Genomic DNA, 25,659 nt, shown 5'->3' with positions numbered 1-25,659 from the left:
TGCTCTGAAAAAAAACTTGTCTTGTAATCAGGCAAATATGGTAATTATAAGATTTTTTTGTCAAACATTTATGAACTTGAAATCCACCTGAAGCCTCATTTGGTTGGAAGTTATAATTCTTATTTTCTTACCTCTCTGGCTGGTGATACTTTACATAATGGTAACCTTTTTAAAAATGTTCTTGTTTGCTTCCTTCCATCTACGTTATCAATAAACAAAGATATTTTACGGTTATTCTTTTACACAACTGCACCTTTAATATCCTAAATATATCCATGATGGCCAAATAAAAATGTCCAACTTCCCCACTCTGTATGTTCTGTTAATTGTAGGAATTAAAATGTGTACAGGACACATAATATACTATGTAACAATATATTATGCCCTCCTATGGAGGCTCACTCACCCCACCTTCATATGTGCATGTGCACCCCAGTGTCTGCATGAATATTAGTTATCTATCCAACTGAACAGTAGTGTTAAAATCCTGTTTTGTTGTAAATTATAGTTGAATGGATTCTATGATTGCATACATTCATTTTACTGTAAAATTTAATGTATGTTATCTATCGAGTCGATAGGTTTAATGATCTCCTTATTCTTTTAATTTACATTCTGACAGTACAGCAGAATAACAGATTGTGTATTTTGGTTTATCCTGAATTAATTTTTTTTATCATTTAGGGTTAGCGTTTGTATTGATAAATTGTGAAGACATGGGAATTAACTATAGATTTGACTATTATAAAAAACTATGATTTTTTTTTGTCTGTCACATTTTAATATTGTCAAAAACAGAGATTACTACAAATTGACTCTGCAGGTTAGATGAACAGGTCAACCACTAGCATATCCACAGCAAGCTTACACTATATGGTTTGTAACTGTTAGTAAGAAATTTGCTAATTCAAGTCAAAGTAAATTGAAGACAAAACAATAAATTAAGTTAGTTATTTTTACCTTGCATGCATTGTGAATAATCATGATAAGAATCCACAAGACTGGGATTTTTCTGAGACACTGTGGAAGTCTATCAGAAAAAAAATATACTTAAATTTAATGAATTAAGCACATCTCCCTTTTTCCAGCAATATAGCAAAAAAATATCTCAAGAGATAGAAGCTTAATAAACATTCAAACTATACCACAGTTGTCATTCGTACAACTTTATATGCTGATACTTATCAGTGAGGATTAAGGATTCACATTTTTGCAGACTAATATTGATGAAAAAAAGTAGTGCCCATAGTAGAATAAACTGGACCTACTGCTGCTACAGATTGTAGCTTAAAGTAATTCATTTAATTATTTAGGTATTCCACATTCCGCATTTACCTCTGCTTATCATCTTCATCATTGCTAGCTATCCTGTTTAATTCTTTGGGTATTGCCTAGATTGCAAGCTTGCGAGCAGGGCCCTCTCTACCTAATGTATCAATTTGTCTTAATCCATGCCTCCCAACTAGGGCTGCAACAACTAATCGATAAAATCGATAATAATCGATAATGAAAATCGATTTTTATCGATTATAAAAAGAGGTTTTTTCAGAGCAAACCCCTCTCCTTATATAATCGGACCTCAAACAGAGATCGGATTATAACACTAGAATCCAGATCCCCGCAACGCTGCAGGGGACCTGGATTCCCCTCACTGTCAGCCAGTGGGTGTCCGTGCGATGTGCACAGACAACTTCCGTCTCTCCCTTCCACTTCCGCTGGGGCTCCTACGATGCAGCACCAGCATCACATGATGTAGAAGCCCCAGCGGAAGTGAAGGGGAGTAACGGAGGCTGTCTGTGCACATCGTGCAGACCCCCACCGGCTGACAGAGAATCTAGTTCCTGCAGAGGATCATCCTCTCTGTCAGCTGGTGTGGGTCTGCGCGATGTGCATAGACAGCCTCCGTTACTCCCCTTCACTTCCGCTGGGGCTTCTATGAAGCTCCAGTGAAAGTGCCTGTCAGCAACGGAGGTTCACAAAACACCAGGGAGTCGGGAGAGAGGCAGAGTGGTGTATGGGAGGGGGGAGGAGTCACAGGGGTGTATGGGAGCCACCATCTCATATACCACTCTGCCTCCTCCCCCTCCCATACACCACTCTGCCTCTCTCCCTGACTCCCTGGTGTCTTGTGAACCTCTGTTGCTGACAGGAGGCAGAGTGGTGTATGGGAGGGGGGAGAGAGGCAGAGTGGTGTATGGGAGAGGGAGGAGGCAGAGTGGTGTATGTGAGGGGGGAGAGAGAGGCAGAGTGGTGAATGGGAGGAGGCAGAGTGGTGAATGGGAGGGAGAGGAGGCAGAGTGGTGAATGGGAGGGAGAGGAGGCAGAGTGATGAATGGGAGGGGGGAGGAGGCAGACTGGTGTATGGTTGAGTTATAGTGGTGTATGGGGGGTATAATGAATTTCAGGGTAGCAGAGTGGTGTATGGGTATGTAATGAATTTCAGGGAGGCAGAGCGGCAAATCTGGGGGGTTAGAGTAGTGTATAGGGGGTATAATGAATTTCAGAGTGGCATATCTGGGGGAGGCAGAGTGGTGAATCAGGGAGTATAATGAATTTCAGGGTGGTGCAGGGCATTTATGGGGGGCGGAGTGGGATATCAGGGTGCACAGTGGCATATAGGGAGGTATAAGGCATAAATGGGGGTGAGTGGCATATTGGAAGTTATAAGGCATATCAGGGGGCACAGTGGCATATAGGAGTATAAGGCATATCAATATTAGGTATATCAGGGGGCATAAGACATATCTGGGGGTAAAAGGTATATCAGGGGACTCAGTTGCATATCACTGGCATATAAGGAGTATAAGGTATATCGGGGGCACAGTGGCATATCAGGGGGCACAGTGGCATTTGGGGGGTATAAGGCATATCGATATTAGGCATATCAGGGGGGCATAAGACATATCTGGGGGTAAAAGGTATATCAGGGGGCTCAGTTGCATATCACTGGCATATAAGGAGTATAAGGCATATCAGGGGGCACAGAGGAATCTGGCATATAGGAGGTATAAGGCATATCTGGGGGCAGAGTGGCAAGCTGGGGGTCAGATGTGCATAACTGGGGCAGTTTGGTAAATAAAAGAAAATATAAACAAGGCTTTTTTCTCATAGTTTTTATTAAATATGAAAAATAGTTAACATATGAATTAATATTTACTAATAACGTTGTATTAAAACCTAGTTTGAGAAACACTGTGTTTGGGTTCTTGTATCTTTTATTATTATGTCAGTAAAATAAGAAGGTGAATAGAGAAATGCCATTGTGATAAAGAGATGAAAGTGTAAATTGTAAGTTTTTTATTACATTATTTTAAATTAAAAAAAATTGCATTTTTTTATCCGATTAATCGAAAAAATAATCGGCCAACTAATCGATTATTAAAATAATCGTTTGTTGCAGCCCTACTCCCAACTGTCCCACTTTTTGCCACTCTATTCCGCTGTCCCACCAAGCTCTACCTCTGTCCAGCTTTTTGGGGACAGAGGTAGAGCTCAGCAGGATGGCGGGATTCAGGTCTGCAGTCCTGTTGTCCTGATTTCATTCTCCAGTGTCTGGGACACCAAGAATACTGCATATGACACTCTACCCTGCCCCCGGATGTACCAATTCACCAGGGTTGCTTAATTACCATAGTTGTAACATATCTCAAAAACCTTTTTTACCATAGTTGTAATGGAAAGCTTCTTAAGGTGTGAGTATTCATTTGGGAACATTGAGGCCTGTTTGTTTTCCCTGGAAGGTCCAAATCCTATGATTGACGCACTTGACACTGAAATAGAAGTGTATGCAAAATTATTATGATATAATCAATATTTTCAGATAGGGAGAAGAGGAAAGTGATATGATTGATAGATTCACTAGAACAAATTAGAAACGACTGATTAAATAAATGGATAGCAGTTAAATTGTCACTTTTACAACTAAGATTAATTGATTCCATGGAGTCTAGTTCTAAGCAAGAATTGAATACTGTTGTTACAGTCCTGATAATTTAGATATGGAAGTAATATAGTCCAGCTAAGAGATAACTTTTAAGATACATGGCTGACCTTTCTTTTGCTTTTCTTTCCCTTGTACCATAATGCCTTTTGGTTCCAAAGAAACAAAGTCCCAAATGTTATAGCTCCCAAGACTGGGACAGATACCTGTGAAATTATAGTAATATAATGAGAAGAATGGAACATATGAATAATGTGATCTGTATTCATTACTGTATAGTAAATTGTGCCCTCTGTGATCTCTTTATCAGGTTTTTCTATAGTCATAGTGGGCCTGGTCAAAGCTTACCGCAATGTGATCCAACACACCCTTTTGTGCCTGTAAGTGGTATAGTGCAGTGGAGGTCTGTGCACCCATGCTTTTTGTAGTAGGCTTGACCCAAGACAAGATGTGATGAAGGGACCACAGAGGGAGGAATTTACTATAAAGTAAATAAACTCCTTAGTATAGACAACGTTATTACAAACCTAAGCTCTATATTTTACATAATCAATTACATATGCTGCTGTCAACTTTTAAGGTAAATTGACAGTCCACAGCGCTCAGGAGTAGATGCAAATCAATTACACACTTCTAGTGCATTAAGATGGCAGATAAGTAAAAAAACTCCTTTCTCAATGTGAAGCAACAGCCATACACACCAGCAACAGTGCTACCTTTAAATAAGCCCAGGAAACATAAGCCCCGCCCCCTCATGTCCCGGTACTGAAAACCCACAAATACACACCATTTAAGCGTAGGTAACAAAATACATTTTATACACAGACAACACAGATTGCCTTATACTTGTTCAAGGTACAATCAAGGGTGAATACTGTCTTCACCCATGTACAGCCAAAAAGATTAAACCTAAACGCTTTTTCACTTGCTAGAGTGTATGGCTTACCTACTTAAATGCCTATGTGGTTTGGGATATGTAGGGAAGACCTTTATGGCTTGTAAAGATCCAATCTCACAACAAAAAAAGCTATATCAGGAGTTCTTTTTCAGACACCCTAGTGGCCAGACATTTCTTATCTTTTAGATGTGGTTTACCCATATGGTTTGCATGAAAAACTGGGATGGCATTGGTTTCTCTGATTTTGTTTTCTGCAGTTCTTTGGTACATTTATTTGCATATATATGTTATTAGGTACACCGTCTCTTAGGGGTTAAGGTCCTATGTTTTTTATTCTACCACTCTTTTCCTTGAAACACTTGCAGTTTAGCAGTCAAATAACACAAAAAACATAAGGGGCCCCGTTTGATCACTCCTACAAGCATTTAAAAACGCCACCTGAAAATGACATGTTGCCTCTGACAAGATTGTGGTGCCCATTAAAAAAAAGAGTTCCCAGAGATTCTGTCTGTGTACCACAGCCAACCATGCAGATAAGTGGAGCCCAGCACTCTAATCACTATATCAGGAAAATAGAATAAAAAAATTAAACATAGTTAAATAAAAATGTATTTTAAAAATAAAAAGATCCCTGTGATGTCTACATGACATAATAAGGGGAACCATCCAATTCAAAGAAAATATGTCCAAAAAATATTAAAAATTAAACTTTTTGAACAACTTCTAATATTGGCACCCGTATCTTCCCAAAAGTACAGGCATGGAAAGAGTTAAAATACCAGCATTTTAAATACCCTGGGGTGTCTAAAAATTATTTTTGGTTTTATGAGGTAAATTAAATTCACTGGGTTTAAAGATCTCCGAAATAGAACATGGGCAAAGACTCACCAGATGTAACAAAAAAATCGCACCTCTCAATTGTGGCCTTTTAGCCCCCAAACAACCCGACAGACTTATGCATTCATAGTATCACTGTACTCGGGATATGTTGCTGAGTTGTTTGGCAGTGACACATACCAGGAACTGTACACTCATACCTAAATTAGAATGTGTGTGAAAAACATACAAAATACTACCACAATCATGGATAAAGGATGTTAGAATCAGTGCATGGAAAGAGTTAAAATACTAGCATTTGAAAAACCCTGGGTTGTGTAATTTTAAAAAAAAGATATGATTTGATGGGGTAAATAGAATTGGCCGGTGTCAATGATGTCCCAAATAACACGTGGGGCAGGATGACCAGTCGTCACAATTCTAAATTTAAAAATGTGCACCTCTCAAATGTGGGGGTATTTCAGCAGAGGAGGAGGGAGAAGCATAGGACCAGAAACCCGTCGCTAGCGAGTAGTCTGGTGAGTGACTCCGTTGGGTTCTCTGACAATATAACAATTTGCAAATTAATTTGCAAATTAAAAAAATAGGTTTCCTGGGGTAACATTAGCTAAAATGCTAAAATAAAACAAATACACTTTTAAATATTAAACACAACTTTATTTTTACTAATACATTTTATGTATTACTATTCCTAAAGTGACTTCTATTAGTATGTATGCAGCTTTGGTACTCCCAAGCCTAGAGGCAAGAGTGAAGGTCCCCAAGGTCTAGAGGCTCAAGTGGCCTTTTTCCTAACTGTAATTCCACTTATGCATAACAGGAAAATCTCTTACCTCCAGTCCACTGCCAAAGGATATTACAAAGCTGAGTTTTGAAGTGATCTGTCTGGAAAATGTACAGGGACTGTGGGAAAGTGTAGCAAAAACAGCTATATATGGCCTGACACAAGAGTGAGGGGTATACCTAGGAAGGGAAAGAATATAACAAATAAAAAATATTTTTTATTGTAGTTAAGTTACAAATAATAAAAATACATATAATGAGATACATTATCTCACAAAAGTAAGTACACCCCTCACATTTTTGTAACCATTTTATTATATCTTTTCATGTGACAACACTGAAGAAATTACACTCTGCTACAATGTAAAGTAGTGAGTGTACAGCCTGTAAATTAGCTGTCCCCTCAAAATAACTCAACACATTAATGTCTAAACCTTGGCAACAAAAGTAAAATCAGATCAAATTTTACTCCTAATCCCTGCAAATAAGTGAGCAAATAATCCTTAAATTGTTCTTGTGATATTTTTTTCAGATATATTTCTTCTACGTATGTTGTTTCTCTGGGATCTGTCTTCTATATCTTTGATTTTTTTTCTTCAACTTTTTTTATTCATGATTTTGTATCATCCTGGGCAGAAAAAAACTGTAGATCTTTCTTATATCATTGAAATGGTTGTCCAACCCTGTTTAATTTGTTGTAATTGATTACCCAGGCAACAGCGAATTTTTTTCACAAATGTTTGTAAATGCAAATTGCATGGCTAGATTAGCTTGATTGTTTGATTTTATACACTCGTGGCAATGGGTCTGATTGAAATACCTGAATTCAAACATTAAAAAGTGTGTCCCACATATAGTGTATTTCAAATGCAAGTGTTTGCGTCCATATTTTCTATGGATTTGAAATCGTCTCGCCTTAAAAGAGCAGATAACTTTCAACATCATCCTTATGTAATGAAAACACTGTTACGTTTATCACACAGTTGATAATGGTTGTCAACAAAAATAGAACTAACCTTAAGGAAGGCCTCCCCGTTATGTGAGCACATGCACATACTGAGAAGCTGGACATAATTCTTTGCTACACGATCAAACAGCTTCTTCTGGTTTTCAATTTCTGGCTAAAAAAAATCAAATAAAACATTGTAAGCTCCCTTCTTCTAATGGCAAATTGTGAGTGTGACGGAACCCTCCATTACTGGGGCCACTGGAGAGGCCTGACAGCTAGCCTCCTCCCTATCTACTATCGGCCCTGGTTTGGTAAAGACTGCTGTGCCGACCCCCAGAAGTATATAATCTCATCACTTGCTGAAGGGATGATCTCTGGCAGACAGCCAGGATATGCAACCAGGGAGTTACCGCCATTGTTTTAGTTTAATATCAGACACCCCCCCCCACCCTATGGTGCACTCATATCTTGTATAAGTCAGTACCCCCCAGTTCCACCACTACAGACATTTACCACAGCCATCCCTGGAACTGATTTCGGCCAGTAACAAATAGTAGAGGATGAGACCCCATTGTACTGTTAATCGCTTTACTGACCCTGTCGTCTCTGGGGGGCAGATTAAGGGGGGCGGTTTGTATTCCAATATCTTAATTTATGTTAATGTGTGCTTTGTTGGCTATATCCAGCCATGTGTGTATACCCTACACTGAGTCTCGGCTAGTGACTGGGAAACCAGGGAAAGAGTGTGTTGTCCCAGGCTAAGGGAGCACAAGTCAGCGGAGGTCTTTGGTTGGACTATCCAGCTACGTGACAGTGAGCTTTACTATATATATGTAAAGGTGTTTTCACTAAATCAGAAGTGCACATGTATTTTTTAGTTTAGGTGTTTTAGCCGCACCAACTGCTAATAGGTAAATTGTGAAATTTGTAAAAACAAGCACAAAGGCATGCCATATCCACAGACAAACACTGGCAGTAGAATGGGTTGTGACTTTAAGCTTGGCACTGTCATAGGATGCCACCTTTGCCAAATGTCAGTTTGTGAAATTTCTGCCATGCTAATTCTGTTCTGGTCCAGTGTTACCTTCCACGGTGTTGCAGTGCTGTTAACTTTGTCACCACCAACTGATTAATTATTTGATTGAATAAATCAAAATGTTAGTGCCAGACCCATTTCTTTATTTGAATTTAACAACAGCCCAACCACAAAGCGGTAGACAACACACAATCCCATAGCAGGGCCACGAGTGTAGCATTTAAGAGCTTCATCATCACTGGACTCTGGGGCAGTTGAGTCAATTGTATGATTCAACCCTTGTGGGAACAACTTGGAGAAAACCATTTCCTGTTCCCACATGACTGTGCCACTGTGCACAAAGCAAGGCCCATAAAGCCATGGTTTGACATGTTTTCTGTGAAGGCACTTGAGTGGCCTGCACAGAGCTCTGACCTTAAGCCCATTAAACACCTTTTAGATGAATTTGAACACCAAGCCAGGCCTTCTCATTCCACATCAAAAATTTTCTTTTGGCTAAATGGACACAATTCCCACAGACACACTCCACATTCTTGTGGAAAGACTTCCCAGAAGAGTGGAGGGCATGAAGCGGCAACTCCATATTAATGCTCATGGTTGTGTGGTCAGATGCTAATATACTTTTGGTCCCATAGTGTAAGTACCCCGATCAGCTATAACATTATGACCACTGAGTGAAGTAAATAACACTGATTGTTATTATGGCTACTATCAGTGGGTGGGATCTATTAGGCAGCAAGGGAGCATTCTGTCCTCAAAGTTTATGTGTTAGAAGAAAATTAAAAATAAGAAAATTACTTTTACAGCATTTAAATCAGACGAATCAGTGGCATCCTACATAAGATATAAGGAAGCCAATAAAGCATGCAAAAAGGTGATTAGATGGGCTAAACTAGAAAATGAGAGCAAAACTAATCAGGGTGTTGCAGTGGATGTAATCTACTTGGATTTTGCCAAGGCGTTTGACACGGTTCCACACAATAGGTTAGTATTCAAACTGAAAGAAATTGGTCTAGATGCAAATTCTTGTTCTTGGGTAGAACATTGGCTTAGAGATAGAGAACAGAGAGTTGTTATAAACGGTAAATTTTCAAGCTGGTCAAAAGTGGTAAGTGGTGTCCCTCAGGGTTCTGTTCTGGGACCAATTTTATTCAACATATTTATAAATGACCTGGCAGTAGGCGTTGAAAGTCATGTTTCTGTGTTTGCAGATGACACTAAACTAGGTAAAGTTATACAGGGCGAGCAGGATATTACTGTGCTGCAGAGGGATCTAGATGGGGGACTGGGCACACAAATGGCAGATGAAATTCAATGTAGACAAATGTAAAGTTATGCACTTCGCGGTAGCGAATGCACAAGCAACCTACACCCTAACGGTAGTGAATTAGGGGTAACGACAAATGAGAAGGATTTGGGAATTGTTATAGACAACAAACTAGGCAACAATGTGCAATGTCAGTCTGCGGTTGCTAAGGCCAGTAAGGTATTGTCGTGTATAAAAAGGGGCATCAAGTCACGGGATAAAGATATAATTTTGCCTCTGTATAAATCAATGGTAAGGCCGCACCTTGAATATGCTGTGCAATTTTGGGTACCTACTCTAAAGAAGGATATCATATCACTAGAAAGGGTGCAGAGGCGGGCTACAAAATTAATAAAAGGAATGGAGCACTATAGTTATGAAGAAAGGTTAACTAATTTAAATCTGTTTAGTTTAGAAAAACGTCACCTCAGAGGAGATATGATAACATTATATAAATATATTCGGGGCCAATACAAACCATTGTGTGGAAATCTGTTCATAAACAGGACTATGCATAGGACACGTGGTCATGCGTTCAGACTGGAAGAAAGGGGATTTAGACTAAAGCAGAGGAAAGGGTTTTTTTACAGTAAGGACAATAAGGATGTGGAATTCTCTGCATGCAGAGGTAGTTTTATCGGAGTCTGTACAGACGTTTAAACTGCAACTGGATGGATACCTGGAAAAACATAATATTCAGGGATATAATCTTTAATTATGGGGAAACAGGTTATTGATCCAAGGAGAAATCTGACTGCCATTTTGGGGTCAAGAAGGATTTTTTTCCCCTGGTTAGTGCAAAATTGGAAAGAGCGAAACCGGGGTTTTTTTGCCTTCTTTTGGATCAACAGCAACAAATTAACAGATATAGGAAAGGCTGAACTTGATGGACGCATGTCTTTTTTCAGCCTATATAACTATGTAACTATGTAAGAAGGAAAAATGGGCAAGCGTAAGGATATGAAAATCTTTGACAAGGGTCAAAATGTGATGGCTACACGACTGGGTCAAAGCATCTCCAAAACTTTTTGAGGTGTCCCCGGTCTGCAGTGGTCAGTGCCTATCAAATGTGGCCCAAGGAAGGAAAACCTGTGAACCCGCAAAAGGTTCATGGGTGGCAAATGCTCATTGATGCACATGGGACGTGAAGCCTGGCTCGTGTGGTCAAATCAGACAAGCTACTGTAGCTCAAATTGCTGAAAAACTTAATGATGGTTCTGATAGAAAGGTGTCAGAAAACACTGTGAACTGTAGTTTGTTGCATATGGGGCTGCATAGCCGCAGACCAGTCACGGTGCACATGCTGACCCCGGACCACTGCCGAAAGCACCTACAATGGGCATGTGAGCATAAGAACTGGACCACTGAGCAATGGAAGAAGGTGGCCTGGTCTGATGAATCACGTTTTCTTTTACATGACATAGATAGCCAGGTACATGTGGGCTGCTTACCTGGAGAACACATGACACTAGGATGCACTATGGAAAGAAGACAAGCCGACAGTGTGATGCTTTGGGCAATGTTCTGCTGGGAAACCTTGGGTTGTGCAATTCATGTGGATGTTACTTTGACACGTACCACCTAACTAAGCATTGTTGCAAACCTTGTACTCCCTTTCATGGACAAACAAGTCTGATCCATGTAGGACTCACCTCACAACTTACACTTAAAGGTTCTTCTGCTAACATCTTGGTGCCAGATTATTGTTATTATTATTATTATACTTCATTTATAAAGCGCCGACAGATTCTGCAGCGCTGTACAAGATGAAAATTTTACAGATAACGACAAGTACAATGCAGCAATTGACATACAGATAAAAGAGGAATGAAGGGCCCTGTTCCCACATGAACTTACAATCTAGGTACCACAGCACACCTTCAGAGGTCTAGTGGAGTCTGTGCCTCTATGGTTCTAGGCTGTTTTGGCGGCAAAAGGGGGACCTACATAATATTAGGCTGGTGGCCATAATGTTATGGCTTATCGCTTTATTTTCAACTTGTATAATGCATTGCTAAATCACTGGTGTTTTTTAAGTCACTTCATCAATTAAACTATACCTAATGCAGGGCTCAACCATTCAAGGTTGGCCTCTCATAATGGGTAGTTTCATTTTAATTGTATTCTTTAAAAATAAGGCTGAAACTTATGAACATTGATATATCTTATATCACCACTTCTCAAGCCAAGTAAATAGCCGTATCAGGATAAGAATCTTAGTTTATTAAGAAGCGAATGCAGTTTGTTGTTTTTTTGTTTTTGTTTTTTAAAAGTTCTCAACTAGAAGATAGTATGTTGAGATCAAGGAAGCCCAAAGAGTTGCAAGTTAATTATTAGCATAGGTAATCCTTATTAGTGGCTCCTTACCTTATACATTTGAAGAAATATCCACCAGTAGCAATCCAGCAACATCTCTTTGGCCACAGAGGTCCTAAGAATCTGACGTACTACCTTTGATGAGCAAATCTGGTGAGATGTATATATAACATTTGTTAAAATAATCAATGAACACAACCATATCTCCAGTTCTACATACCACCATTTGCCACCTTCTTTATCATTGCGACACTGTACTGCCCCAAAGAGATGTTTTGTTGGATCTTTTGAATGGATCATGTGCAAGTCATATGCAAATCTCTCAGAATGAAACGTAATTTAGAGAGCCTGGCTGACCAATGCTCCAACTCCAGTTTTGCAATAGTCTGGATGTCCAGTCACATCATTTTAATGAAGCCTACAATAGGTACAGGGAGTAGACATCTAAACTCCTTGAAACCTTACAATTATGGAGACTGTTGAGGGGAGATGAATTCCCCCTATGCTCTTAGGGCAAGGAGAGGAATATCCCTGAGCCAAGCGTGGCACCAGCTGTCTGGACCTGTGTGTAAAGTCATGGGGTATTAAGGCTGCTCAGTCTAGGCCAGCAAAGTATAGGTCAGAGAGGGCTCCACTTGGGATTTACATTTTTGTTTTGGGGTATTTGTGCGTGCATTTGTAAATAAATAGTTTGCTGGAAATATGTTGTTCCTGGGCCTAATTTGGGCCTTACTTTATTGACCCTCAGCTAAGGCGTTTCATTTATATGGCGGGAAATGATGGTAAAGCACTGTAATGGTTTGTGGCAAGGATAAGCACAAACATGTTTCACTGTGGATGCCAGGCTCCGGGACCAACACCTACCATGCTGAGGCATCCTCCGGCTACCCACCGCACGGCATCGTCCCATACGCCGCTTCCCTGGGCCACGGCGATTCGTTGCAGGCCACATCCCCGGCCTGTAGTTAGACAAACTCCCAGCAGACCTCATCTACGCCCAGCTCTCAGTAAGGGGGCGTGTCTTGCGGACGGTGATGTGGCACTATTGGTAAGGGAGGGGGAGTGAGGGAAGTGGGAAGGATCATCCCTACTGCCCATATGGCCATACAGTAGGGGAGGGGCTTAAGGGAAGAGGGGGAGGAGTAGTTCCTGTATCCCCTATAAAAGCCCCAAGCACTATGCCATTAGTGCTTGCTTGTTGCATGCTGTGTGGTTTACCTTGTGTACTCCTACCAATCATTCCCTTAGAGCTACAGTCCCTTTTAGTATCTCCATTTACCATTTGACCTCCTGGCTTCTGACCTTGGCTTGTTCCTGGATTTCGTGTACCTCTGTTTGACCCGCTCTTGGCTTGTTCCTGGATTTCGTGTACCTCTGTTTGACCCGCCCTTGGCTTGTTCCTGGACTTCGTGAAACTCTATTTTGATCCGATCTTAGCTAAGTACCTGGACTTTGTGTTACTCGTTTACCCTGACCTCGGCTACCACCTGGACTTTGCTTTTACGTTACCTGTCTTACCTTGGTGCTAATTGCCCCATTAAACCACTGCTTGCTTTTGAACCCCAGGATAGTTTGTGTCTTTTCTTTTTGTCATTCCTGCACTACGCTCCGCTGAACCTACCACGACCGTGGACATTTTGAAAACCAACTGGATCAGCAGAGGGCACCACAATTTTTTTGTCATTTAAAACAATACTTCATAGATTCCCTTGGTTACAAATGTATTAATTAGCCATGTGTTTATAACAGCATCACTATATTCCCTTTATAAAGGCCCAAAACCAATGAACAATGAACACAATGTAAAGCTATTTTGCAAATAATTATGCCATGATCAATGATGCTAAACATGCAACAACCTTTTATGTACTGTAAGCCACTCAATGCGAACATACACAGACACTAGCATACCCACATTCACAAACACCTGAACACTCACACTAATACACATATACATAGACACACACCAACTTACACATTAAATGGTAGTGAATTAGGAATAACAACAAATGAGAAGGATTTGGGAATTGTTATAGTCAACGAACTAGGAAACATGTGCAATGTCAGTCAGCAGTTAAGGCCACTAAGGTATTGTCGTGTATAAAAAAGGGCATCAATTCGCGGGATAAAAATATAATTTTGCCCTTTTATAAATCAGTGGTAAGATCACACCTTGAACATGCTGTGCAATTTTGGGCACCTATTCTAAAGAAGGATAATATAGCACTGGAAAAAGTGCAGAGGAGGGCTACAAAATTAATAAAAGGAATGGACCACTTTTGTTATGAAGAAAGGTTAATTAAGTTAAATCTGTTTAGTTTCGAAAAACTAAATTATCCTATGATAGGATTATATAAATATATTCGGGGCCAATACAAACCATTGTGTGGAAATCTATTCATAAACAGGACTATGCATAGGACATGTGGTCACGCATTTAGACTGGAAGAAAGGAGATTTAGTCTAAGGCAGAGGAAAGGGTTTTTTACAGTTAGGACAATAAGGATGTGGAATTCATGGATACAATATTTAAATTATGGGGAAACTGTTCTGGGGTCAAAAAGGATTTTTTCCCTAGTTTGTGCAAAATTGGAAAGAGCAACTGGGTTTTTTTGCCTTCTTTTGGATCAGCAGCAAGAAATAAACAGATATGGGAAAGGCTGAACTTAATGGACACATGTCTTTTTTCACCCTATCTAACTATATGTAACACAGGTCTGTGTGCAGAAGGTGTGAACTGCTGCATGAAGCCAGTTAACAAAAGTACAGTGGCTCCAGAACCCCCAAATGGGAGATTGTGTGCAAACCTTCAATTTAAAAGTAACCTTTTTTGGTGATAATTGCTGCTAATTGCGTAGTTGACTGTCGGAGTGGGATATTGAAGAGGTAGAGTAGCAATTCCAGGAATCTGATAGAATCTGGTCAGCAAATGAGAAATGTATTTTTGCAGTTCAGCAAGTAAGAAATAAAATGTCTAACCTATTATGTATATAGTGAACATGTGGAATGACTGCAAACTGTGCAAAAGATGTGGCTGCATGAAAACAAACTGTTTGATTTAAATTGGCAATAGACTAGGAGAGTTAAATGTGCCTTACAATTGTGGTGCATGGATGGCAGGGAGGGACTTTGCAGCTGCTCAAGAAAGACTCTCCTAGGCATAATGTTAGCTTTAAGGGTGAAACCTGCATTACAGAAAAAGTTCATCCAGAGAGACTGAAATTAAGAGACTCATGAAAGAGTGAAATATTTGCAAGGATGACCAGACTGTTTTAGCTTCAACGACAAAGAGCAAGACCAAGTAAACTCTCCAGCAATTGATTGCTTGTGTCCAAGAGGAAAATTAGTACATGTCAGACATTAAATAATATACCAGTGGAAAAAAGTGCAGCAACACTGCAAGAAAATATTGGGATAATGGGATTACAATCGCCCCTGCATCAAATGGAGCGACCATGTACAGTGCAGTACATACTAGACAAGTAAAATCCCTGCTTCAAAGGAGGAACCTACTGCAGCTGAGTAAGTGGTCATAGACATGGGCTGAATGGTAACAATGGTGAACATGCTACTCGGGATGTGAACATTGACTGACAACCAAAACATGATTGGGGCATGCATACCATAGAGACAGCACTAGAGGTAAAGAGAGATCCTGCACCTATAAAGTAATTGACAGAAAAGGCTAGCAAAATGCAGAAGAGAGTATCTCCTCAGAAGAAGAGCAAAATGTAAGAGAGAAAGGGCTCAGATTTTAGAACACAGCAACATGAATTGCAGATAAAAGAAATTATACTGAGAAGGAGAAATTATTGGGGCATGAGAGATGGGCCTAATAAGAATCAATTTAAAGGCCTCATGCCTGGTAATGAAGGAGTTTAATTGTCTGAGACGGCTCATGTCTTGTAATGGAGGGAGTTAATTGTCTGAGAAAGCTCATGTCTTATAATGAAGGGAGTGAGACTGCTCGTGCCTGGTAACAAGTGTATGTATATTAAATTTAAATACAGGGCCGGCCGAAGACTTAACGCCGCCTGGGGCGAAGTTTAAAACGCCGCCCCCCCCGCCGACGCCGGGGGGGGGGGGCATTTTAAACTTCGCCGACGCCATAATCTACGATCCCCCCGGGGGGGGGATCGTAGATTATGGCGTCGGCGAAGTTTAAAATGCCCCCCGGTACTTACCTTTAAACAGTCCTGCGGCGAGTCTCCCTGCTCTGCCACGGTGCCGGCTTGTAATGCTGAGCGCCGGAAATTGACGTCACTTCCGGCGCTCTGCATTACAAGCCGGCACCGGGACCGAACAGGGAGACTCGCCGCAGAGGAGAGAGAAAGAGGGGCGCCGAGCGGGTAAGCGAAAACCACTCGGTGCCCCTCTCTCTCTCCTCCGCTTCAAAAAAAACCCAAAAAAAAGCGCTTGGGGCGGCAAAGTGCCGCCCCTTCTAAAGTGCCGCCTGGGGCAATTGCCCCAGTCTGCCCCATTATAGGGCCGGCCCTGTTTAAATATGTATTAAATCTGATTTAAATCTGATGTAATTATTAAATGTATTTTATGTGTGTGCATATGTGAATCAGTGTGTATGTGGCATATATTATATATAATATATGCCTGTTTCTGTAATCTTATCTACTCCATACTGTGTCCTTGACAGGGAGAAATAAAATGTGTTCACCCTAGCCTCCACTGGTAGAGGCATGGCTAGTCTCCCAGGACGCTTCCATTACGTCTTTGTCCCCAAGCAGCTTGTCTGCGGCATCTTTGTGCCCAAACGGCTTGTCAGTACCCTCAGCGGCTGAAATCAATGTCTTTTAGAGTGGCATTTCTGATTAATTTCTGAAAGACTTCTTTCTGTTCTCCTAACTTATCCTTACAAAGTTTGACGGAAACAATTATAATCAATTAGCAACTTAACAAAAAGGAACATATTACTTCTAAAATGAAGATGCCTTTCGCCATGGTATACATTACTGCTGACCCAGACTCTGTTCACGTCTGATTTCAAGAGCTTCTGGGCGAAATCTCAAGATTTCCTAGATATATCGCTTTCATAGTGCACTATAAAAAAAGCAGCATAAACAAAATAGAAGTTTTGTGTAATGCTGTTCACACTCTAGTCCATAATATTTTTATTTTGAAGTGTTTTCACCAATTTATGATTGTTTTAGTCCACTATTAGTTAACCGTATTGTGTGACAAAAGTACGCACTGCCAATACAAACACTCTTGGATAATACATTTTGATTATCACACAACTAAATTAGCAAGGATTTCAGGCATCCCTACTCTTTAGGTATGAAGGTTATATTTTTTTTTTTTTTAACTATTTGTACGATCACCACCTAAATAATAAGTAATAATAAATATCCATACCTTGCCTCCACTGTTCTTGTGGCATAACAAAACATTTTCCGTTATGGTGCTCAGGCTAATCCCATGAGGAAGTGGTATCGGACCTGTGTCTGAAAATCCCGGGAATTGATGCAACTCTACCAGTTTTGGTTTTGATATCAACATCTGAAGAAAAAAGTATCCATAACCATATACACTACGGTTAAAAAGTTTTGGGAAATGCCCTTGTTTTTTAAAGAAAAGCAAATTTGATATAGTGTAGACATTGTTAATGTTGTAAATGAAATATCTTCATAGGCTTACAGAGGTCCTTTATCAGCGACCATCACCCCTGTATTCCAATGACACGTTGTGTTAGCTAATCAGAATTGTTTTTTGCTAGCAATGTTTAGCTGGTTGAGAGAGGAATATAAATTCTCATTAGGCACAATTGGGGAAGTAACTGTAAAGCAAATATAAACAATGTCCTAAATGTAACCTAGAGCAGTCCTAGATCTTATGAAGTATTTCTAAACATACTTTTTACTGCATTTTCCTTGTTTCCAGTTCTGAATTGGCTGGGCTAGTATTTCAGAGTGACATTTTATGCTGTGACACATAAAGGACTTTCTTAAATGTGACGCAATCAGAGGGAAGATTAATTTATATTAAATTATATTATTATTAACATTATACTCGGCCTAGATAGTGACAGGTATACTAAAAAGAATATCTATCTCTCGAATTTAGTTTGAACCACAAAGCTGTTTCAGTACAAGTCTGATCTTGTTATTCTTGAAAATACTGTATATTTAATCTAATGTAAAGAGCGTGAGGCTATAAGAATATATAAAGCACAATACTGAAAATGACAGCATACAGCCGTTTGTAAATTCATTTCTTACTTTCTCAACTTTTGCAGAATCTTTTTTGTTAATGGAATGCTCCAATTCATGTGTTAAGCTCTCCACATCCCTGTCATTAGATTCTAGATGCCAAGAAAAAACATGATAGGTCAATTTAGGTATTAATATTGATATCATTATGTGTCAAAGGGGTCTGGAAATATTTAACCCTAGGAACACAAGCACATAGACTTTGAACCAGAGGGCCATCTAGTCTGCTAATTTTAGAAAACATAGAATTTGATGACAGTAAATAAGTATTTGATCCATCTAGTCTGCCCATGTCAAGACTCAAATCAGTCTTTGGTCTTGTCTTAGATTCAGGATACCTACAGTATCTCACAAAAGTGAGTACACGCCTCACATTTTTGTAAATATTGTATTATATCTTTTCATGTGACAACACTGAAGAAATGACACTCTGCTACATTGTAAAGTAGTGAGTGTACAGCCTGTGTAAATTTGCTGTCCACTCAAATGAACTCAACACACAGCCATTAATGTCTAAACATTGGCAACCAAAGTGAGTGCACCCATAAGTGGAAATGTCCAAATTTGGCCCAATTAGACATTTCCCCTACAGTGTCATGTGATTCGTTTGTGTTACAAGGTCTCAGGTGTGAATGGGGAGCAGGTGTGTTAAATTTGGTGTTATCGCTCTGGAACGACAGTCATGCAGACCAATATGATGCAGTGTGAGGCGTACGGTCTGAGGACTGACAGGATGACCCTTCAACCTCTGCAGCAATGCTGGCAGCACTCATACGTCACACTCTCTCATACTGGTCACTGGAAGTCCAACATGGCACCTCATGGCAAAGAACTCTCTGAGGATCTGAAAAAAATAATTGTTGCTCTACATAAAGATGGCCTAGGCTATAAGAAGATTGCCAAGACCCTGAAACTGAGCTGCAGCACGGTGGGCAAGACCATAAAGCGGTTTCACAGGACAGGTTCCACTCAGAACAGGCCTCGCCGTGGTCGTCCAAAGAAGTTGAGTGCACATGCTCTGCGTCATATCCAGAGGTTGCCTTTGGGAAATAGACGTAAGAGTGCTGCCGGCATTGCTGCAGAGGTTGAAAGGGTGGTGGGTCAGCCTGTCAGTCCTCAGACCGTACGCCGCATACTGCATCAAATAGTCTGCATGGCTGTCGTCCCAGAAGGAAGCCTATTCTAAAGATGATGCACAAGAAAGCTCGCAAACAGTTTGCTGAAGACAACCAGAGTAAGGACATGGATTACAGGAACTATGTCCTGTGGTCCGATGAGACCAAGATAAACTTATTTGGTTCAGATGGTGTCAAGCGTGTGCCGCAGCAACCAGGTGAGGAGTACAAAGACAAGTGTGTATTGCCTACAGTCAAGCATGGTGGTGGGAGTGTCTTGGTCTGGGCCTGCATGTGTGCTGCTGGCACTGTGGAGCTACAGTTCATTGAGGGAACCATGAATGCCAACATGTACTGTGACATACTGAAGCAGAACATGATCCCCTCCCTACGGAGACTGGGCCGCAGGGCAGTATTCCAACAACGACCCCCAACTCCAAGACGACCACTGCCTTGCTAAAGAAGCTGAGGGTAAAGGTGATGGACTGGTCAAGCATGTCTCCAGACCTAAACCCTATTCATCATCTGTTGGGGCATCCTCAAACGGAAGGTGGTGGAGAGCAAGGTCTCTAACATCCACCAGCTCCGTGATGTTGTCATGGAGGAGTGGAAGAGGACTCTAGTGGCAACCTGTGAAGCTCTGGTGAACTCCATGCCCAAGCGGGTTAAGGCAGTGCTGGAAAATAATGGTGACCACACAAAATATTGACACTTTGGGGTGTACTCACTTTTGTTGCCAAGGTTTAGACATTAATGGCTGTGTGTTGAGTTATTTACACTGTTATACCGGCTGTGCACTTACTACTTTACATTGTAGCAGAGTGTCATTTCTTCAGTGTTATCACATGAAAAGATGTAATAAAATATTTACAAAAATGTAAGGGGTGTACTCACTTTTGTGAGATACTGTATATGAATCTCACGCATGTTTCAATTCCCTCACTGTATTAACGCCTACCTCTTATCTAACATACTCTCAGTAAAAGAACATTACATCTAAACCTCTGACCCTCTTGTTCTAACATTTATCAACAGGCCAGGCAGTTATTTACCTAGTTTCAACAAACACTGATATTATGCCATGCACAAGCCACTTTATTGTAGGCTCACATTTTTTTTCCACTCTCTAATAACAGGGACAGGGCAATGTCTTACAAAGTTCATCTATTTTAGTGGTAGCATTGAACTTAGTAGCAGTCAAGCTGATATAGTTTGACCTTCCCCTGTCCAGGTTGCTTGCAGACATTGTCAGTGGGGTTTGTTCTATTTAGGTGTTAATACATTCGTAATAGCTGCTGGAGAGAATATACTTTCAAATAACCTGGGATGCCCCCACCCCTGACTGATTTAACACATAACATTTTCTGCACCATGCATTACATCTTATCTATCACTCGATTCCAGATACCGTTCTCGTAACTATATGTATGAGTGCTTCAACTTTGCATAGTGAAAAAAACTCTATTCACTTTGGGTTAGGAATCCCTACTTTAGAATTTGAAAATTACACAGATAATTACATTGTACAGCTGTATCCTTGAATATAGAAACTTATCCAGAAGTTAAACAGGAGTTATCCACGTGGAATTCATTTTGTACCAAGTATAATTGATCTAGATCACATTTGTTTGCATGATTCTTTTTACTTAGGACAGTAGAATTATTATACAGCTATGTTTCTAATTTCCTTGGAATCATTATTCAGTGTGGGGTACAGTGAAGATACCTGTAGTCCATGCATTTTTCTTCTGCAATCTCCGTTTTGAAGATTCATATCCACGCCGAGGCATTATTGTTTTGGATGCCTCCCAAGACTCAATTACCTTTAAAACATTGTGAAAAATGTAATCAATATAAGCAACACTGGGTGGTAATTTGCCATTTTTTGCATCAAGAATTGGTAAAACAATTGCTGAGCATCTGTGCTATCACCAACATGTAAATCACATGCCATGTTAAACATAGTTTTGCATGAAATGTTATAGAAGAATATGATTTTCACAAACTTGCACACTTGCTTCCACGGGAGTTACTACAAAAGCAGGTGGAAACGTCCAGCTTTTCACATAGTTTAAGTATTTTATCCAACTCTATCTTCTATATATATAGCATTTATCACTTCTTCTAATAATAAATTCAGCGACCACGTGGTTTCATGATCAGATAAATTCTATGACTAGTAATTAGACATTTTTAATAGTTAAATATATATGAATATGTTGATTTATTAAATAGCTATTTAACTGTATAATTAACATTATAATAATATAATTAACAATTATAAAAATAGAATATTTTGTAAAACATAAAATAATAATCAATGTCTTTTTTGTAATTAATGTGTAACATATAAGCTGCAGTGTTTTCTTCTGACCTCCTTTTTGCACTATGCCAGTGGGAGGCTGGTACCATTCAAACCTTTGCCAGCCCTCCCCTATAGAACACGACTGTTTGAATGTGGCATAGAATTTCAGTCAGGGATTCTGTACATGTAGGAGCAATTCACCATCTGCTCAATCACATTTAAGACAAATATGTTACTCCCCTTGCTCGTCTCTACAGACCCCAATAGTGCACTCGGTGCCCCCACCAGTTCAGTATTCCAGATGGATACCTAGTACACCTATATGGTGATATTCAGTGTTCTGAACAAATAGCATTGGTGACATGGCAATGGCATCAGACCAGTATAGTGGCTGTTGCAATGGACATAATATACAATCTGTCACATATAATTGTCTAAACACAACAGGACACAAGTATTGCTCCTGGGAATGTACTGACCTAATCAGTCTTGCTATACTGTATATGTTTATATGTTAAACTGTAGGTAAGAAAGATACTCCTGGTGCTCCAAACTCTGTGAAGAAAAGCCATGGGAACAGCTGCAGTGCCCTCTCCCTTATTTTACAGTCCTTACCAGATTGTCACATGTATTGATCTCATACTCCATTTGAGAAAACGTCTGGTTTACCATTTCAATGGACCCTATTAAAAACACTGAGAGGTGGGTTAAGGTAAAAAAAAATAACCAGGTAAATGTTTTTAGGAAATGCATAAAAAGTAGTTCTGGTTACAATTTATTGAGATAGTAGTAGTAGATAGGATTTACTGACAGACTATGGTAGGATTAATCCAGTGAGGGAATATAACCGTGTTTGGGAAAGGTATTAACAGCAGAAATAATGGGCAGACTAGCTGGGTAAGGAGGTTCATATCTCCTGTCAAATGTTACGTTGCTAAAGAAAGTGTCCTTATCACCATAGCTCACTGAGACTACTTATTGTTTCCCAGATATCCCAGATTAGCCACAACATTATCACCACTGACAGGTGAAGTGAATAACACTGATAATCTTATTATCATGGTACCTGTCAGTGGGTGGGATATATTAGGCAGAAAGTGAACATTTCATCCGCAAAGTTGAAGCAGGAAAAATGGGCAAGCATAAGCATCCGAGTGACTGAAGCATCTTTGGAGGCCCCACCTGGCAACTTACAGGACGGAAAGGAGCTGCTGCTAACATCTTGGCGCCAGATACCACAGCACACCTTCAGAGCTCAAGTGGAGTCCTTGCTGTTTTGGCAAGAGGTCATAATCATACCTGGGAACTTCTGAGCTCCGGCTACCTGGAACCTTCCCTCACGTGACGCAGTCAGGACTGCCCACTGGTGTAAGTGGGCGTTTCCGCTAACGTCGGTGGGCAGTCCCGCTGACATTGCGGAAAACACCCCTTTTTAAAATGGAATTGGACGGAGAGCTGGGCTTGTCAAGACCCCGAGACCCAAAGGATTCGTGTGTTGACCCAGAGAACCGGAGAAGAGTGCTTCACCCGGAGATCTCCCAGTCAAACCCGGAGAGTTACCAGGTATGGTCATAATGTTATGGCTGATTGGTGTATTTTGCAATTTTGGCCAATACTTTCATGATTGCACTGACTACAGAAGGGTTTGTTTAATTTCACACACTGATAAAAAGCATTTGTTATACAAGCTAAACTGTTAAGTTTTCTGTGTATTTTCTTTTTTTTTCTTTAAATTGTTATTTTCATAATACGTACAAACAAATTAAACATTAAATAGACAGGTACAACAAAAGATGAAGAAAAGTAACAATTAAAAGGTCTAAATATCGTCCTTAGGTGTAAGTTGTATAATACACCGTATGATATCTTAAAAAAAAAAAAAAAAAAAGCCGGGAATATGTGTTGATTCTTATATTACTCTTATATTATTTAATTTAATAATCCAGTCCTCATATATAGTTGTTTTTCTTTTCTGTTGTGGACTACTCCATTGCAAGCCTTTCTCCATCTGTAATTGAAATAACACTTGATTTCTCAATTGTGGATATAAAAATTGTTTGCTTTCTTTCCAATTTCTTACTATCACTACTTTCGTAGCTGCCAGTATATGAATAGTTATTATTTTTATTTTTAATGATAATTCAGGTGGGAATATATGAAGCAGAGCCATTTCTAAAGTTTTATTAATCTTAATATTACCTATTTTTTCATATATTAAACTCCCTATGTATTTGATCAAACGATTTTATGTTATCTTTAAACAAAATTTCTTTTAGTTCTTTAATTCCCGCATTTTTCCAAATACTTAAATTTATATTAGAAATAATAAGTTCTATGGTATCCAGTTTCGTATTGTCTAGAACCTTATTAATTAGATTCAATTTTTTCTTAATCTTTTTCCATTCTTGCAGAGTATCTTTTATTATAGTATTATTTATATATTTTGCCTCTAATTTTTTCTGATATTGCCACATACTTGTGGGTAAGTTAATCTTAACCATAGATCTTTCTATTTTAAACCATGATTGGTTAGTATTTATTCGACATTGTAAATTATATATGTGTAGTAGCATGCATGCATCGTATGCACTTTTGGCTCTAGGATAATTCAATCCACCTCTATTTATTTTTCTTGCCAAATTTTTTATACTAATTCTCATTTTTCTTCCATTATTAATAAATGTATTAAAGCTAGTTTGTAGCATGGAAATCCAGGAGCTTGCTATTTTTAATGGGATATGTCTAAAAAAATAGATCCATTTTGGGAGAATATATGCGTTAATCACATTTATTCTACCTATCCAAGATAGTTCTGTGTTTCGCCATTCTTTCAAAAGATAATTTGTTTCTTTTAATAGAGGCAAAAAATTCCGTTCGATTATATCTTCTACTTTTGATGTTATTTTTAACCCCAAATAATTAAGATCTTGCTGTTTCCAACTAAATTTAAATTCTTGTTGTATTATTTGTTTAGAGTGAAATGGTATATTTATTGGAAGAATTTCTGATTTTTCTATATTCAACTTATAATTTGAAATATTTGAGTATTTCTTAATCGTTTCCATCAGGGCTCTGATTGATTTCTCAGGTTCTTCTATAGTTATCAGAATGTCATCTGCATATAAGCATATTTTAAGTTTTCTGTGTATTTTCTATGTAAAATATATATATTTACTGATTGACATTTCACCCTGATCCAGGATACATGCTGGAGTCACTCTATTTTGTGTGTTCTCTATTTTATAAGTCCTCCCCACGAAGGCATCTGTGAGGTCCTCCTTGTGAACAGTCATTGGAGAATTTAATTGATTGATAAGATCCATTTTAAATCTGGATGAAGAGGAAGCACTGTAAAAGAAAGGTACTTGATTAAGCAGTTGATTATATCAAAGTTTATGTACAATGGTATCAAACCTGAAGTTTAGGAATTCAACATATAAACTACTGTGAACATTATACTGAAATAAATTATTTGTTTGTAACTAGGGTCCAACGCTCTAAGTATTATCATTCATATTTCTATAAGACATTTATTTGAAGAGCATTATCCAATGCAAAGAATGCATACAGTGTAGTTAATGTAGTTGTGACAAATCTACAACAAAATGTGAATTCTTACCTAGCAATTTTCGTTTCCTAGGGCAGTACTCATAGGAGGGAGAATCTACCCCCAAAGGTAGAGAAGGAAAAATTAAACCTTTAAAAGACTAAATAAAGAGTCACACCACAAAAAGAAGGTACAAAAAATGTGTTGGGTGGGAAGATAGGGCTGTCAAAGGATGCCCTAGGAAAAGCCCAGGTAAGGAATTTCCATTTTGCTAGGGCCCTTAGGCAGCACTCACATGAGACAGACCAATGGTAAAAGGGTAATTGCAAAAAAAGGTAGAAAAGTAGAAAAGGTAGTATACCAGATAGATACAACTGGCAGTGATTGACAAAGGTATGGATAG

The 25,659-nt window shown here is 39.3% G+C and overlaps 1 protein-coding gene across 1 annotated transcript; it reads right to left on the bottom strand.

Annotated features, from left to right (window-relative positions):
- Positions 1-946: 946 nt before the first annotated feature.
- FAM227A (family with sequence similarity 227 member A) lies at positions 947-22,397 on the bottom strand. The gene is made up of 10 exons (XM_053470280.1): positions 22,325-22,397; positions 21,131-21,227; positions 18,299-18,381; positions 17,436-17,579; positions 12,117-12,215; positions 7,475-7,579; positions 6,509-6,638; positions 4,051-4,146; positions 3,664-3,770; positions 947-1,030 (listed from the first exon to the last, which is right to left on the bottom strand). The coding sequence occupies exons 1-10, from the start codon at positions 22,379-22,381 to the stop codon at positions 947-949; spliced, it is 1,002 nt and encodes a 333-aa protein (XP_053326255.1). The 5' UTR covers positions 22,382-22,397.
- Positions 22,398-25,659: the final 3,262 nt, after the last annotated feature.

The sequence above is a fragment of the Spea bombifrons genome, chromosome 6 (genome assembly GCF_027358695.1).
Source record: "Spea bombifrons isolate aSpeBom1 chromosome 6, aSpeBom1.2.pri, whole genome shotgun sequence".
Classification (NCBI taxonomy): Eukaryota; Metazoa; Chordata; class Amphibia; order Anura; family Pelobatidae; genus Spea; species Spea bombifrons.
Note: the sequence above shows the minus strand (reverse complement) of the source record. Positions and strands in the feature narration are given on the sequence as shown.

Coding starts and splice junctions, on each gene's coding strand:
- FAM227A (XM_053470280.1), bottom strand. CDS start 22,381: ATGGTAAACCAGACGTTTTCTCAAATGGAGTATGAGATCAATACATGT. Junction 18,382..21,130: donor GAAAAATGCATGGACTACAG/GTATCTTCACTG, acceptor CTTGGCATCTAG/AATCTAATGACAGGGATGTG. Junction 4,147..6,508: donor CCTTTGGCAGTGGACTGGAG/GTAAGAGATTTT, acceptor ATAATTTCACAG/GTATCTGTCCCAGTCTTGGG.